At 49.4% G+C, this 15,225-nt stretch overlaps 1 protein-coding gene across 1 annotated transcript; it reads right to left on the reverse strand.

Annotated features, from left to right (window-relative positions):
• Nucleotides 1-570: 570 nt before the first annotated feature.
• Nucleotides 571-14,061, reverse strand: PPIC (peptidylprolyl isomerase C). Its single transcript, XM_045891679.3, has 5 exons — nt 13,859-14,061; nt 7,360-7,473; nt 6,806-6,899; nt 4,259-4,443; nt 571-1,206 (listed from the first exon to the last, which is right to left on the reverse strand). Exons 1-5 carry the CDS (start codon nt 13,973-13,975, stop codon nt 1,078-1,080), a joined length of 639 nt encoding a protein of 212 aa, XP_045747635.1. The 5' UTR covers nt 13,976-14,061; the 3' UTR covers nt 571-1,077.
• Nucleotides 14,062-15,225: the final 1,164 nt, after the last annotated feature.

Consider the following 15,225-nt stretch of genomic DNA (forward strand, 5'->3'; position numbering starts at 1 on the left):
CTGAGCTACCCAGACGTCCCATGGAGATGGAATTTTTAAAAAAAGGTAGTTGTCAAAATGTATTTACTTCTTATATCTTCTTTTTTTATTGACGAGATGGAATTAGATGGACTTCTTGGAGTCCTCACTCCACGGGTCCTAGAGGAGAAGCAACAGGGCTGTTTTCAAAGAGATATCACTCCCATTTGAACAGAGATCAGGCGCTCTGTTCCAGCCAGGAAGGTTACAAGGCCCCAGCAGGGTTCCACTTTCCCATTTGGTTTAAGTACAGTGCGAATCTTCATGCTCCTTGTGTAAGTGAAAAAAAAAAAAAAAAAAAAAAGCCTTTTTGTTACAACTCAACTCAAGGGATCTTGTTACAGTGAGTAAAAATTAGTAAATTAATCTGCTCAGGTATTTGAGATGTGGTTAGGCATCATTTCTGTGCATTCCTATCCCAAATTATCCAGTTGCGTTAGCATTCTGATTGACAGAACCCTCTCCATTCTGTTCATTGTTAACATCAGAGTACATATATTTTTGTCATGAATTTTTTAAAGAACTTTAAAAAAAAAAGACTTGCAAAAAGAGTTGACCGATATAAAAAGCATTTAATATAGAGAACACAAAAGCACCTTTTATCAGGTAAAAGTCCCTATGACATATATCAGATTACAGATTACACTCATCAAATCTCCCTTTACCTGCAAAGAATTTGTTTGAATACAAAATAACAAACTTTACGTCCCCAGTCTTCTTATCTTCAGCGTCACTCAACTTGGGCATCACAGTTAATTCAGCAAAATAATGATTGTGTTCTTCAAAAGAAAACAGACAATACAAAGTTTTCTAGTTTAAAAATAGCACCACTGGAGGAAGGGCATAGGTCTTTTAAGTGCCAAGTCCCTAAACAAGTGATTTACCACAATTCATGCAAACTAAACACGGAGTGCTTGATGTTCTGAACTTTCCTGTGATCGGGGGTGAAACACAGAAGTGAGGAAACAAAGCAAAACAGTAACTTTGGAGAATTAAAAGACACACACGCACACACACACATCCCTGCCAGAGTGTGTTTCTCGTTTTCCGCCCGTTGTATCACCACTCAGCGACCTCAACCACAAAGGGGGTCTTCACGTCTATCTTGCCGCTGTTGATGATGGAGCAGGCGGTGAGCGGACGGTCATGGCCATCAGTCGCCTGGAGTTCTATGGAGTGGACCACGGCCTGGTGAGAGAAAAGCAGACCCCTGGTTCACGTCTCACCAGTAACTGTGCGGATCACAGGTGAAATCAACGCCTAGTCTGAAAGCCCAAGTAGGAAACCAGGTTTGTTGTTGTTGTTGTTTTTGTTGTTGTTGTTTTTGGTATGATACAAAAGTCATGCAAGCCAACTACGGAAAACTTAAAATATTCAGGAAATGTATATATAACAGAATAGTGCTTACCCACCACCTTGCTACTGAAAGAACATATTTGTATATTTCCTCACTTCTTTTAATTAGCATTTTATATTCTAAAAATAATATTTTCATAAACACATAGCTCTAATAAAATGTATTTCTACCCACTTCATACCCCAATGTAAGAGTTAACATGGAATATGAGTCAGCTTCAGTGATACCCTGTAAACGGTGTAGGCATAAGAAACTGGGTCAGAAAGTAGATTTAGAAGTGGAGCTAGTTCTGCGTTTGCCCGTTTTAAAGCTGACCCAAGCCCTTAAGCTACAGGTGGAGTGAGAGACCCCATCCCCACAGTGGTGTGAAGGCTCTTTCTCTACCCTGGACGGCTGCACATCCCAGGTACCACCTTGAGCTTCACACTGAAGGAGGGAGGACTGGTCCAGGACTAGGAATGTTGGCTTCTGACCGGTTTCCCAAACGGGACTGAGACAAAAATAGCAACAAGCTGTCTCTTTGCCTCGGACATGGTGCCACCTGACCCAATCACTGGCCAGCTTAGGTGAACTTAAAAGACCAGCGTGCTCTAATAATAATCATATATATTGCTAAACATTGTGTCCATGCACACGTGTACACACGTATGCCTAAAGCAGTGGCTCCCCACCTGATTTTTAAATGTGCAACATTTTAAAAAATGCTCATTTCGAGTTAAAATGGAAATCTCTATGTATATTTTCCAACAGTTTTTAAAAATGCTTATTGGTGGGCCCATCTCTGGACGTCCTGATTCTGTACATCTAGGCGAGTTCAAGAAAAGTGTAGCATTAACAAAGCAACCCAGGTGACGTCTGTGTTGGAATTCAGGAGAGTCTGAAAATTCCTTGAAACGGTGTAAAACACACACACATACACACAGTTTTTTTCCTCCCGGAGAGAAAGTCTATAGTTTGCATTAATTTCTCAAAGAAGTCTAGGACTCATAAAATGTTAAGGACTGTTCCTCTAGGCCCAGGCAGCAGGTCTTCCAGGACACAGCCCAGCGGGGGGAAGGAAGTTGGTACAGTCAGGTAGAGCAAGAAGACAGAAGATCTAGAGAGCGAGAGGAAAAACCATGACCCGAAGAAGAAACCACAACACCTGCACTCTTCATTTCTCCTACAGGTTAGCACGGTGTATTCAAAAACACTCGTCGCATGAATGTTTGAACCTGGTTACAGTTAAACTTTTTAAAACCCGGTTCGGTCCACTGGTCAAAACCGCTAACTGATGGAACACAGGCACATGCGTGTTTAGCTCACTTCACGGGCATCGTTCCGTCAGAGACTTGAGGAGTGCTGGCATTCATTACTGGGAGAACAGATGCCTCGAAGGACAGTTATGGCTCGTGAGAATATAGGCCTGTCCTTTACTGTGATAGGATGGAAAGTGATCTATGAAGTGACACGTGTCTGCCCTCGCTCCCTCTCCTCTCACTTGCCAACAAGAATCCTGTCTTTGGCGGCTCAGGCTGAACACTTCCTTGCCTTGTGAGGGAGTTCTGACTGGGTCAGCTCGGTTCCTGGCTTTTTGATGGGTAGAATCAGGATGGGGGTAGAAGCTGTGGAAGAACTGTTGCAAGCGAGCTTGGTTCACTTGCATTTGGATGGAAGAGACAGAATGGCTCACATGAAAATAAAACAAAATGGGGACACTTGGGTGGCTCAGTCGGTTAAGTGTCTGCCTTCGGCTCAGGTCATGATCCCAGGGTCCTGGGATCGAGCCCCGCGTCGGGCTCCCTGCTCAGTGGGGAGTCTGCTTCTCCCTCTCCCTCTCTCTCCATTCATGCTCACTCTCTCTCTGGTTCTCTCTCTCTCCCTCAAATAAATAAATAAAACCATTAAAAAAAAAAAAGAAAACGAAAGAAAATGAAACCAAATCAAATACGGAAGGGCGGCTGGTCAGGAATGGTCCATGGTTGGGTTGGGCAGACCTTACACCTGCTAGTTTAGGAGCTGGGAGAGCTCCTGTGGGCAGCTGCTAGGGAGGAGAAATGCTGGGAGCAGAGGAGAATAAGGATTTTAAGAAGTGTTTCTCTGGATTATGAATTGGACCCCTGAGATATTCTTTGAGACATACCTGCAGGAATTTGAATTCCTTCCAGTAACTGTGTTTGCTCTCCTGACTGTGTCTTTGGAGGCGACTTGTTTCGGTATGCAACCATGTGGTGCTCGAGGGATTTTTTTAGTATTTTATTTTCAATTGTGGTAAGAAACCTAAATGTACCACCTTATCTATTTCTAAGGGTACAGTGCCGTAGTCTTAAGTATATTCCCATTATTGTGCAACTCATCTGCAGAACTTTTTTTCTCTTGCAGAACTGCAGCTCTGTACCCACTGAACACCAACTCCCCGTTTCTTCCTTCCCACCAGCACCTGGCAACCTCCATTCTACTTCATTTTACAGGTATTTGACCACTCTAGATACCCTTTAAAAGTGGAATCATATGGTCTTTTGTGACTGACTTATTTTACTCAACATATTCAAGGTTCATCCGTGTTGTAGCATGTGACAGGATTTCCTTCCTTTGTAAGGAATAATAATCTACTGTATGCACATATGGGGCCCGGGTTTTATTTGGCGACGTTAAAAAAAAAGTTTCCATTTATATCAAGTAGTGAGATAGATTAAGCCCTCAATTTTTCCGTGGCAAGTCTCCATCTTCTGCCCTGGTGCTCCTCACAATTAAAATACCACACACAGTTCACCTTTGAAGAGGCAAGTCAGCATAGAATGATGGACCTCTACCAAGCACATTTTAAGATTAAAATAAATCACTGAAGGTACTGTTGCTATAAATATAAAGCTTTGAATGAGGCATAATAACATATCACATTACCATTCCATCAATGACTTTTCCAAATACCACATGTTTGCCATCCAACCAGGTGGGCTTGGTCAAGGTGATGAAGAACTGAGAACCGTTGGTATCAGGCCCAGCATTGGCCATGCTGACCCACCCAATGCCATAATGCTTCAGTCTGAAGTTCTCATCTGGAAATGTCTCACCATAAATACTTATACCTGGGTGAGACAAAATTTAAAAAAAAAAAAAAGAAGAGGAGAATCACCAGAAGTTATATGAAAGTAAATTCTTCAAAGGGAACCATAAGGTTTTAATAGATTTGGTTAATAGAACCCTATAGGACATGGGGATGGGGAAAAGATGGTCAAGCATAAGGAGAAATAAAAGAAGTGATAAATTCACTCCTTTGGGAAGCAGGGCACCAGAGACTCAGACAGAGACTCAGATAAACACACAAAAAGCCTTAAAGATGGCACCATCCTCTGGCCTCAAAGCAGGACCCCAACCAAACAAGTCAACGATTTCCCTCTGAAATCAGAAGCGCATTAAGCCATGCGGAAAGCGGGATGAGCCATCTGACTGGGGCCATGGCTGTCCCGAGCTTCACGTCACTCCCGCCTCAGCACCCAACCCTGGTGCGATCAGCACTTAATAAACACCCTTAGCTAATCCTCACACCCCTGCAGAACAGTCTTCTCAGTCCCACTGAGGAAAAGGAGGAAACCGAGGTTTCAGAGCGTGAAAACTGCGCCGCAGAACCTGGCAGTCCCATGGCTTTCGGACCCTACAGCTGCGGCTCTTGCCTGCGTCCCCGCCGGAGCCAGGGCGGCCAGCCGGGCCGTCGTGGGCCCGACACCTTCCAGGCTCACCAGGCTGCAGAAGGGCCCGGCACCGGGAGCGCCGAGCGAGCCGACCTGGAGCGGAAGAGCCGGACGCGGCCATGGGGACTGGAGTTCGAGCCCAGCAGCAAGGAGAGCAGCACCCGCTTCTGCCCTAAGAGAACAGTACAGGCCATGAGAAGCGTCTGCTCTGTCCTCCAGCACCTGGAATGCGTGTCATGCCCGCCTCCTCCCTTTCTGCTTGGCTCTTCACCCATCGGTTCCCAACCTCGAAATCCTGGCTCGGCTGGATGGACCAGAAGTGGCTACTAAGGGCAGGCAATTTAGAGCGGACTGGTCAGTGACAGACGACGTGTCCTGGAAGGAAAGCTCTGCTCACAGAAAGGTCTAGGCTGAACGTAAGTGACCCAAAAGGTCCTTCCTCCAAAACTCAAGAGAATTTTAATGCAAGACCCACGTGCACACACTTACATTGGTGCGTGGCGCACGCACACACACACACACACACGCACACGGCAGGGAAGGCAAAGGGAGAGAGACACGTCAGAAACGAGGACACAGGAAAGCTCAGTCACTGTTCCTGCTGGGCCCCAGGGTGGGAGCGTGGGACACCAGGGTCCAGCTGCACACTCCTCCAGGGCACCCAGCTCTGCAGCGGCCGGGGGGGGGGGCGGGGGGGGAGGGAGGGCTGCTCTCCCAGGCATCCCCTCCCACCCCATGGACCCAAGTAACCTGACCCGGTTTCTCTGCTCCATTCTCTATCCCCATACCGTGCAGCGTATTTGCAAGGACTAAAAGTAATTCTCCTGAAGGCCCTGGCAATTCCAAGGGTTTAATGGCAGCCTTTTTGTTATAAGTAAATCATTGCGATAAACATAAAATGAGCTGTCGCGCTTGAAAATGGGCCCAAGGGTTTCTTTAAAAAGGTAGCAATTTCAAACCCATCAGAATGAGTACTTGCCAAATTAAAAATCTTAAACTTGAAGTAAATTTAAATCCTCATGTAGTTAGCTATAGCGTGTGTGTTCAGGAAAAGGACTCACTACAGTTCTGAGGGAAAACAGCCCAGAGAGCTTGGGTATGTGCAGTCCCCCGTGAGGAACAATCAGCTCAGGGATATGTGATGGCCCATAAATTTAATTATTTGTGCTTTACAGAACTCTAACTTGGCTTATAAAAATGTATATTATAATTTTGAGAACTCATTGATTACTTTTATTATTATTGTTGGAAAAGCGGACAACAATATGAAAGAATTTGGGAAAAAGGGGGTAAATCCACCTGCAATCCTGCCACCTCAACTCCGGTCTCTCCCTTCGGACATGCTTCCCCCAGCCTCCCCCACCACATCCGTGTCGGGAGCCGGTTCTCCCGCAGTGTGTGCGCACTTTCGTATTCGACCTTTCCTTTCCGTGCCGGGCATCTTTCTCTACTGCTGCCTACTGGGAGTCTAGCATGTTAATAAATGCAGAGCCGTCTCCTGGATGAATATATCTCCACTATGGAAAGATAATGAACCAGAGCAATATTGTTTCAAGAGAGGAGGCCTCACTCATTCGTACCTGTAATTACATTTTGGGAGATGAGGCCCCCCAAACCCTGTCCTTCTGAAGAATTAGTTTGTGGTCATGAGGAATTTGTTTCATATGTCTGGGAATTCAACTCAGGGGGTGAATGCACGGACTTGATCTTGGGTTTCAGTTTGGTAAGCGAAAAGGAGAAATACAAAAGACATGGTTACCGCCGGTGCCGTCCCCACTCGTGAAGTCTCCTCCTTGAATCATGAAATCTTTGATGACGCGATGAAATTTGCTTCCTTTATAGCCGTATCCTTTCTAAAGAGATTATGTCAATTGAATATACGAGTAGATACAACCCATACTGCAAGATGAACCCCAGTGTTTACCTGGATGTGACTAAATGAGAAAACGACACAAACTACCTACAGAATTAGGTCCCTGCAACGATTTTCTGGTAGAAATGTAATCATTGACGGACCCAAAATAAAGAAATAAATCAACTGTGGAAGTAGGGTATTAATGTGAATAAGTGAAAAGAGAGCAATCTGCATTCTCACGTGCTGATTGCTTCCCCTCAATTTCTAGAACCCCGAGGACACTGAGCACCCAAAGAGTAAGATTTGGTAGGAAAATAAAGTAAAATATGTAAGATGTCTCAGGTTCATCAGACCTGCTCAATCGACACTCATTTTCCCGGAAGACATCTTTATGCTGGGCTTCCAAGAAGGAAGACCCCCTCCCATGCACATTTAAGGGATCCAAAACCGAGACATACCTCCCCTGTTGCAAGCGCGACAAAATTTTCCACAGTTTTGGGCACAACCTTTCCAAAGAGGCCAATCACAATTCTGCCAACATCTTTGTCTCCAATCCTCACATCGAAGAAGACCTGCGTGTGGGTGAACAGCAGAGCAGAGGGTTACAACGGGGAAAAGCCACGAGTAGGAGTGAAGTGAAAGGTACAACCTGAGAATGCATCCAGATGCAAGAGCCCTTCCCCCGCCAGCAGGTGACAAAGGAGCTCTACAACCATCTTGTGGCTGCATTCCACCTGTAAAAACGTTCATTCCACCAACATTTAGTGAGCACCCCCTATGGGCCAGGCACCACACGGAGGCGCTGGGTTTGAAATATGGCTCAGCACGGTCCCTAGTCAGCCAGTGACGTCTCTGAGAACTCCACACCCAGGGCAGCACTGTGGCGACCTCCCCCTTCCCAGCTTTGTGCTCTTCTGAAAGGTGATGCTCTTGATCTTGGCAGGAGAGAACAACAGGTAAGGAGAGAAGATTTATTTTTTTGTAACTTCGACCCGTGCCCAATTCCCAGGGAGTGCTCAGTAGACACCTGCTGTCAAGGGAACTGCAAGACATCAAAACGCACAGCAAGTCCTCCGAAAGGCCTGCCACTCACTTCGGACTCCGTAAGGCTCCAGGTCCCCAGCCTCGTCCAGAGCCCCGACAGAGCCATCTGCCCTGCCCACTCCGACGCCCAGCTCAGTCCTCATGCCCCCAAAGTCCCGCGGGGACACTGTGGTCTCTCTGCGGCCCAACACGTTAGAATAGATGAAAGAAAGCACGTACCCAGAAGTGAGTGTGAGTCATGTTGTGTGCCGATGAACCCTACAGGTTCCCTGAAATGAGTTTTAAAAAACTGTTTCATCCGAAATGAAATGATACACGTTTTGCTTCACAAATCACTGTGTTAGGATGACGCAGACGGAATGCTTGAAAAGGCTATGGAGTCGAAGGGCATTCTATTAGCGGGTTTAGATGATATGAACCAATTTACTGTTTGAATGGGTAAAAAAAAAAAAAAGACATTCGAGAGATGGCTTTAAAAAATATAAGAAGGGTTGTCAAAGAAAAAAGATGTCTTACAGGTTAGAAAAATCATGAAGTAAAGACTGTCAAGCTTTAGCGCAAGACAAGAGCTTCTGCCAATACATCAGCCTGTCTGTCATGGGTTGATGTGATATTTAGTGCTCCGTGTGGCATTTTTGAATGTTCACATGGCCACAGCAGCCGGAACTGTATTATTATTTATACGGCAGAACTTTATAGACTGTATCAAAGACCGTGCCCTCGAGATGAGGCGGTGCACTTGAGGGTGACAGTTTGGCATGGCCCAGGGACAGGATGCCACAAGCTGGGTCACGCAGGGCTGGTGTCAAAGAGAAGCAGCTTCTCCAAAGGGATTTCCAAGCCCAGGAATAAATTCAGGAACAGGGAATGATGAAGCAGCCCCGGGAGAAGAATCAGGGAACATCATCTTAAAGGAATGCCATACAAGACACTAGAAACGCCTGTCAGACTTTTTAACCTACAGAAGAGAAAATAAAGCCTGTGGATGTTTGGACAGCAAGAAGCAGAGAACGCGGGAGAGCAGCGGGAGAAGGCGAAGAAAAAGGGCCTGTCACCCAGCAAAACTCTTCAATAAAAATCTGCCATTCTGATGCGCAGCCTCGCACACATACTAATACGATTTTCCCCCCTGCAAACTTCAGGGTCCTTCCGCTTTGTGACTGACAGCATGAAAATACAGCAGAGTTTTCCTGACTCTGGTGGAAATGAGAAAGTCACATCTTCCTGGGTCACAGGAACGCTGTATCCCCAGGCTGGAGGGACGCTAAGGGCTGAGGGAAGGCATCCTGGAGAAGGGAGGGGAGCGGCCTCCGGGGACAAGAATGGGCATGAGCCGCATCGGGCAGGGTTCTTTCTGGAGCCAAAGCACCAGGGCAGGAAATGGGCTCTTTGTGCAGGGGACCCAAGGTGGCTGCCAGGCAAACCCTCTCCCACTGCCCTCTATCACCCTGAGAATATCTCTGACTGCTTGCGTGCCCTTGGGGCCAGGCCCTTTTCTGGACACGGGGTGAGGCTGCAAAGCCCCTAGCCGCAGGGAGGTTACAGTCCCACAGAAAACACATATGTAAGTAGCTATAATATAATGGAAAATCTGGTTTTATAACAAGATAAGTACAGATGAAATGTCATGGGTAGAGGTGATGATTATCTGTGGGGATCAGGGTGGGCTTCCTGGCAGAGGTGGTAACTGGATTCCACGCTGCACTTCAGGAGTAAGCTCAGTCATTTCTTTTTTCCCCTGAGGGCTGCCTTTGAAAGTCGTTTGAAAATGATGGGCCACTGGAGGTAGAGAAAAGAGGGAAGAGGAAGCAGTCACTCACACAGCTTGATCCTAACCCCTGTAGGGTTAATCCTGCTTCCTTCCAAGACGCCAAGTACAAGAGCCAACTGTTCTCACACCCCCGCTGCACCACTAACTGGCTAGGGGACCTTGGGCAACTTAATTGAACTCTGAGCTCCTGTTCCTCATCTGTTCAACAGATGACCCTTCTTTTCAGGGCTGCAATTTCACGGGAGCATTAATAAGGTAACATAAATAACACTAACAATTGACCTCTTAAATCATGGCTAAGCACTTTACCTGCTTTATCACATCTAATATGCAAAAAAAAAAAAAAAACCCTGTAGGTAGATATTATCTGTGTCTCCACTTAAGGAGAAGGAAATGGAGCTTCACACATTAAATCACCTGCCCCGGGGCACCAGGCTGTGTAGCCACTCCATGCTCTAGAAAGTGCCAGCAAGTTGGGCCATGCATGAATGCAGCTGGAAAGATGGCAGCATTATTCTTTCTAGTCTACATGCCTGACCTTGCCCAGAACCCCTGGCATCTGCTGAGAAGTGCAGGGTGGCAAATGCCTATTCGGGGGATGTTGAGACCAGTGAGCCAGAGTGTGGACCCGAGGCTCCAGGGCTGGGCTGCGCAGGCCGCTGAGCTGGTGGCCACTGAAGGCCCTGGGGGGACAGTGCCTCATGCCTCTCTTATTCCAGATTCCAATTTTAAATGCAATCGGAGGAAAAAGAAAGGACTGCTGGGGATAACATTAGAGCAATGGCCAATTTATCAACTTCTCTGAACTCAGAGAAATAATTCGATTTTTTTTAAAAATTGTATTTATTTATTTGACAGGGAGCTAGAGAGAGCAAGCACACAAGCGGGGGGGGGGGGGCAGGCTCCCCACTGAGCCGAAGGTAGATGCTTAACCGACTGAGCCACCTGAGCGCCCCTCAGAGAAATAATTTTTAATGTCTCTATTTTCCCGTATATTGACTTGTTTTAAAGAGTCCATTGAAAAAGTCATTCGACAGGGTCAAATCTGTAGAAGACTCGCCTACACCACTAGCTTTTAGAACTTCACGATAAATTTGGTAGGAAGGGAATGGAGATCTATTACTGACAGTTGAGTGCAGGAAAACTTGCTCAGTGACAGCACCCCAGCCGAGGGGCAGAGATGCTCCAACTTCCCCTCCTGTAGCCACCAGCTTCCTCCCTTCTCCGCGCCCCCTGTGGACATTTCCAGCTCGGGGCACACACAGATCGTGACTGACCGGATGGGGTGGGTCTCTGCACTGGGTAGGTTTAAAAGCTTCCCTGGGGAAGTCTGTTCCCAAATACCGCAGGTGATACACTCACAGCAGGAACTGATTCATGTTTATCTGAAAGTCACACCTCACTGGGAATCTTGTATTTTATCTGGCAATTCTACTTCCTTTCCCCTACCCCCATTCTAAACCATCAGCAAGTCCTGTTAGTTACACTGCAGAACATCTGTTTCACGTCCCTCCACCTTGCTCCCCATTTCCACGGCCACCACCCAAATCCATGCCATCGCCATCTGGACTCTGACACGGAGCCTGAATGACCTCCCACTTCACTCTCCACCAAGCGACCACAGTCATTGTTGAAAACCATGTATGAGATGATGCCAGTCCCATGCTTAAAACCCAGGAGCTCTAACTGCACTTAGACTAAGACCTCAAATTAGAAGATTAACTGCCGCAAGACCTGCTCCTAACTGTGGCCTCCAAGGCCCTGCACGATTTTGGGGCTGCTGACCCTTCCAGCCTTATCTCAAGACAGGCCACTCACTTTGGCCTGTCCCCTCTCTTTGTCCTCTGAACACTGATGGCTTTCCTGGCCAGAGCCCTTGCGCATGCAGCTCCCTTCACCTCCCAAGTGATGGCCAGGCTGGTTTTTCTTATCCTCCAGGTATTTTTAAATGTCACAGGGGCTAGAGACGGACTTACAATAGTCCCCGCCCCTTTGTCCACGGTTTCCATTTTCTTTTCTTTTTTTTTTTTTTAAAGATTTTATTTATTTATTTGAGACAGAGAGCATGAGAGGGAGGAGGGTCAGAGGGAGAAGCAGACTCCCTGCCGAGCAGGGAGCCCGATGCGGGACTCGATCCCGGGACTCCAGGATCATGACCTGAGCTGAAGGCAGTCGCTTAACCAACTGAGCCACCCAGGCGCCCTCGCGGTTTCCATTTTCCCAAGGTTCAGTTATTCACCTTAACCGTGGGCCCAAAGCAGATGGTTCTCCTTGTGAGCTGCGGTCAGAAGATGAGGAGCCTAACACCTGGGTCACCTCACTTCATCTCATCAGGTAGATACTTCATCACCTCCCGCATCGCAAGAGGAAAGGTGAGTGCAGTAAGATATTTTGAGAAAGATGACATTCACGTAACGTCTTACAATATAGTGTTATAATTCTATTTTATTATCAGTTATGATTGTTAATCTCTTACTGTGCCTAATTTATAAATTAAACTTTCTCATTGGTATGTATGTATAGGAAAAAACATAGTATATGGGTTCAGTGCTCTCCTGGTTTCAGAATCCACTGGGGGTCTTGGAACTTATCCCCTGCAGACAGGAGAGGTTTACTATATGTTCTTCATCATTTTATGAATGTTACGCTTACAGTTATATCCCGAGAGACCCAAACTGTATGTGCAGACTGAAAGACTCCGTCTCCCCCACCCTCTCAGCTCTATGGCCTTGGACAAGCCATTTCTCAAAACTAGATATGCCCCAAATACCAAGGGGCTGGGCAGAGGAGGTGCTCAAAACAGTGGGGCTAAGTTTCTCTCTCTCACACACACACTAACTGCAGCCTGGTAAAGCCTTGCTGTTCATTCTCAGGCTACATCAGATGTTGGGGTGACCTCCCTCTCCGCACGGCCCTCATTGTCCGGACTCCCCACCCCCACCCCAGCTGGGGTCTGCGGTGGAGGACTTAAACACTCTACTCCTGGTTCAGTGGTATCATTCCCACTGGCAAACACCGGACTTACTATTAGAACAACTTGCAGCTGCCCCTCCTTCCAGATTCCAAGACACCGCTGCCAGTGGGTTTTTCTAGAAGTGGTTATCAAGGGCACCAAATTCCCTCCCTTCCTTCCTCCCTCGCTCTGTCTCTCCCCACACCCTCCACACCCTCCCATTATCTTCTAACCTGGGTAAATATGCTGGAAAAAAGCACCGACGGTGGAGAGAGGTGGTCCCAGGCGGATTCCCCCGCCCCCCATCGGTCTCCCCCGCCCCCCATCGGTCTCCCCCGGCCCCCATCGGTCTCCCCCGGCCCCCATCGGTCTCCCCCGGCCCCCATCGGTCTCCCCCGGCCCCCATCGGTCTCCCCCGCCCCCCATCGATCTCCCCCGCCCCCCATCGGTCTCCCCCGCCCCCCATCGGTCTCCCCCGCCCCCCATCGGTCTCCCCCGCCCCCCATCGGTCTCCCCCGCCCCCCATAGTCTCCCCCGCCCCCATCGGTCTCCCCCGCCCCCCATCGGTCTCCCCCGCCCATCCCCCACAGAGGTTCAGAGTTTGTGCGTGCTAGCCCCTTCCCACGCTCAGGGTCCAAAGTGTAAAGAAGTCCAAGTGCAATTAAGCGCACCTCTCCCCCCGGCGGGAAGACAGCCGCTCGCTACAGCGGGGCTCCGAACGCTTGCCCGGACACCCCCCGGGCGGGGCCCGGGCCCGGGCTCCTGCAGGCCGGGCGACAGCGGCGGCGGCCGCCCACTGCAGCCCCGCGGCTCGGAGCGCGTCTCTTCCGCCCGCCCCCGCCCGCATTCTTCCCGCTTCCATTCCCGGGTCCTCGCCGCGCCGAAGGACGTACTCGGGCCGCCTCCTTCCTGGAGAAAGGGCCCGCTGGTTCCGGAAGCTTCCTCCGCCCGCCCCCCACGCCCCCGGCAGGTCACGTCGGACCACCGGCCCAGAGACCAAGTTCAAACTGCTCGGCCCGGCGCCCCCAAGTCGCCCGGCAGCCCCCTCCCCCTGAGCCCCGCGGCCGCCTCGCGTCCCCCGCGCCCGGGAAGCCCCCTCCTCGCCGCCCGACACCGAGGACCCAGCCCCCACAGCCCCCCCGTCCCCCTGGCCCGCGCGAGGGCAGTTTGCTGCCCGCCAGTCAGTCACCTTGGCCGTCACGGTGGGGCCTCGCCTGCTGACGCCCGAGGCCCCCGCAGAAGGCGCGAGCGCGCCGAGCCCCACGCAGAGCGCGAGAGGGAGCAGCAGCCGGGGCCCCGGGCCCATGGCGAGCGGAGGCGCTGGCGGTGGCGCTGGCGGCTCGGGCGCCACCTCAGCCGCCGGGGCCCTTGGCTGGACTCCCGGGCCGCTGCGCCTGCGCGCTCCCGGTTGGGGGGGGGATGGGCTGAGGCGGTCGGGGCAGTGCCGGAACCCGGGGCGCGCTCCTCCCGAGTTCAGCCCAGCGACCGGCGCGGGCCTGGGCGCGGCGCGCTGCCGAGGCCGAAGCCCGGGCCGACGGACGCTCCGGCGGCGGGGGCGCAGGGCGCTGGGGGCCGGCGCGAGTCCGCTGGGCTCGGGCGCGGTGCCCCAGAGCGGCGCGGACGCTCGGCGCCCCGGAGCTGCGGGGTGCGCGCGGGGCACCTGCGGCAGCTCAGCGGCGTCGGCGCGTGGTAAACCTGCCCGAAAGTTCGGGACGCTCGGCGCTCCGAGTCCGCCTGGCAGCTTGCGCGCGGCGGGGCGGGAGGCTCTGCAGACCGGTTCGGGTCTGTGATCGCTGCTGCTCTTGGAGGAGCCCCTCCGCACCTGTCAGGTTCGTGGGAGCTCATCGAAGACTTCAGCCTAAAATACTGGACGCCTTTCAGAGCTTTGGGACCCCTGGAGGGGTTGACTCGATTACATGTGATGAGTGACCCTTCACTGAGATGATTCAAGTTGGAGATACAAGTTTTACAAACTTATGAATTGGGTGTAGGAGGATGATTTAATGATGCGGGAAAAATTCGTTGTATTTTTTAATGGAAACTCAGGCTGCAAAATCATACAGAAATTTTGATCTCAGCTGTGAAAATAAATACATGAAGCCTTTTTTTTTTTTTTTTTTTAATGGAGAGAAACGTACCAAAGCATTTACAGAAGCTATCGTGATAGAATTACGGATTTTTGCTTTCTTGGTAATTTTCTGATTTCCCAGGTGTTCTATATTGAGCATGTAAGTATTTTATAATCAGGAAAACGTTATTTTAAAACTCAGTGCTTTCCGAATTAGGACTTAAAACTTTTTAATGCTGGAATACTAGCTCCAAAATTAACTACAAATTAATAATAATAACAAATAACTACAAATTCTCTTGGTTTTCTGAGTGGCTGCCATGACCTTCAAGCCAAGATTTTCCTTGGGTAAGCAGATGGGATGCCTACGTGTAAGTGTAGATGTAAAATTACACTAGAACCATTTCTTTTCTTTTCTTTTCTTTTCTTTTAAGATTTTATTTATTTGAGAGAATGAATTGGGAGAGGGACAGAGGGAGAGGCAGACT

This window comes from Mirounga angustirostris, unplaced genomic scaffold (assembly GCF_029215605.1).
Source record: "Mirounga angustirostris isolate CCGP_5_RB_7025 unplaced genomic scaffold, mMirAng1.0.hap1 SCAF_7, whole genome shotgun sequence".
Taxonomy (NCBI): domain Eukaryota; kingdom Metazoa; phylum Chordata; class Mammalia; order Carnivora; family Phocidae; genus Mirounga; species Mirounga angustirostris.

Coding starts and splice junctions, on each gene's coding strand:
- PPIC (XM_045891679.3), bottom strand. CDS start 13,975: ATGGGCCCGGGGCCCCGGCTGCTGCTCCCTCTCGCGCTCTGCGTGGGG. Junction 7,474..13,858: donor GCCCCACCGTGACGGCCAAG/GTGACTGACTGG, acceptor ACCCACACGCAG/GTCTTCTTCGATGTGAGGAT. Junction 1,207..4,258: donor GAAAAGTCATTGATGGAATG/GTAATGTGATAT, acceptor TTCTCTCACCAG/GCCGTGGTCCACTCCATAGA.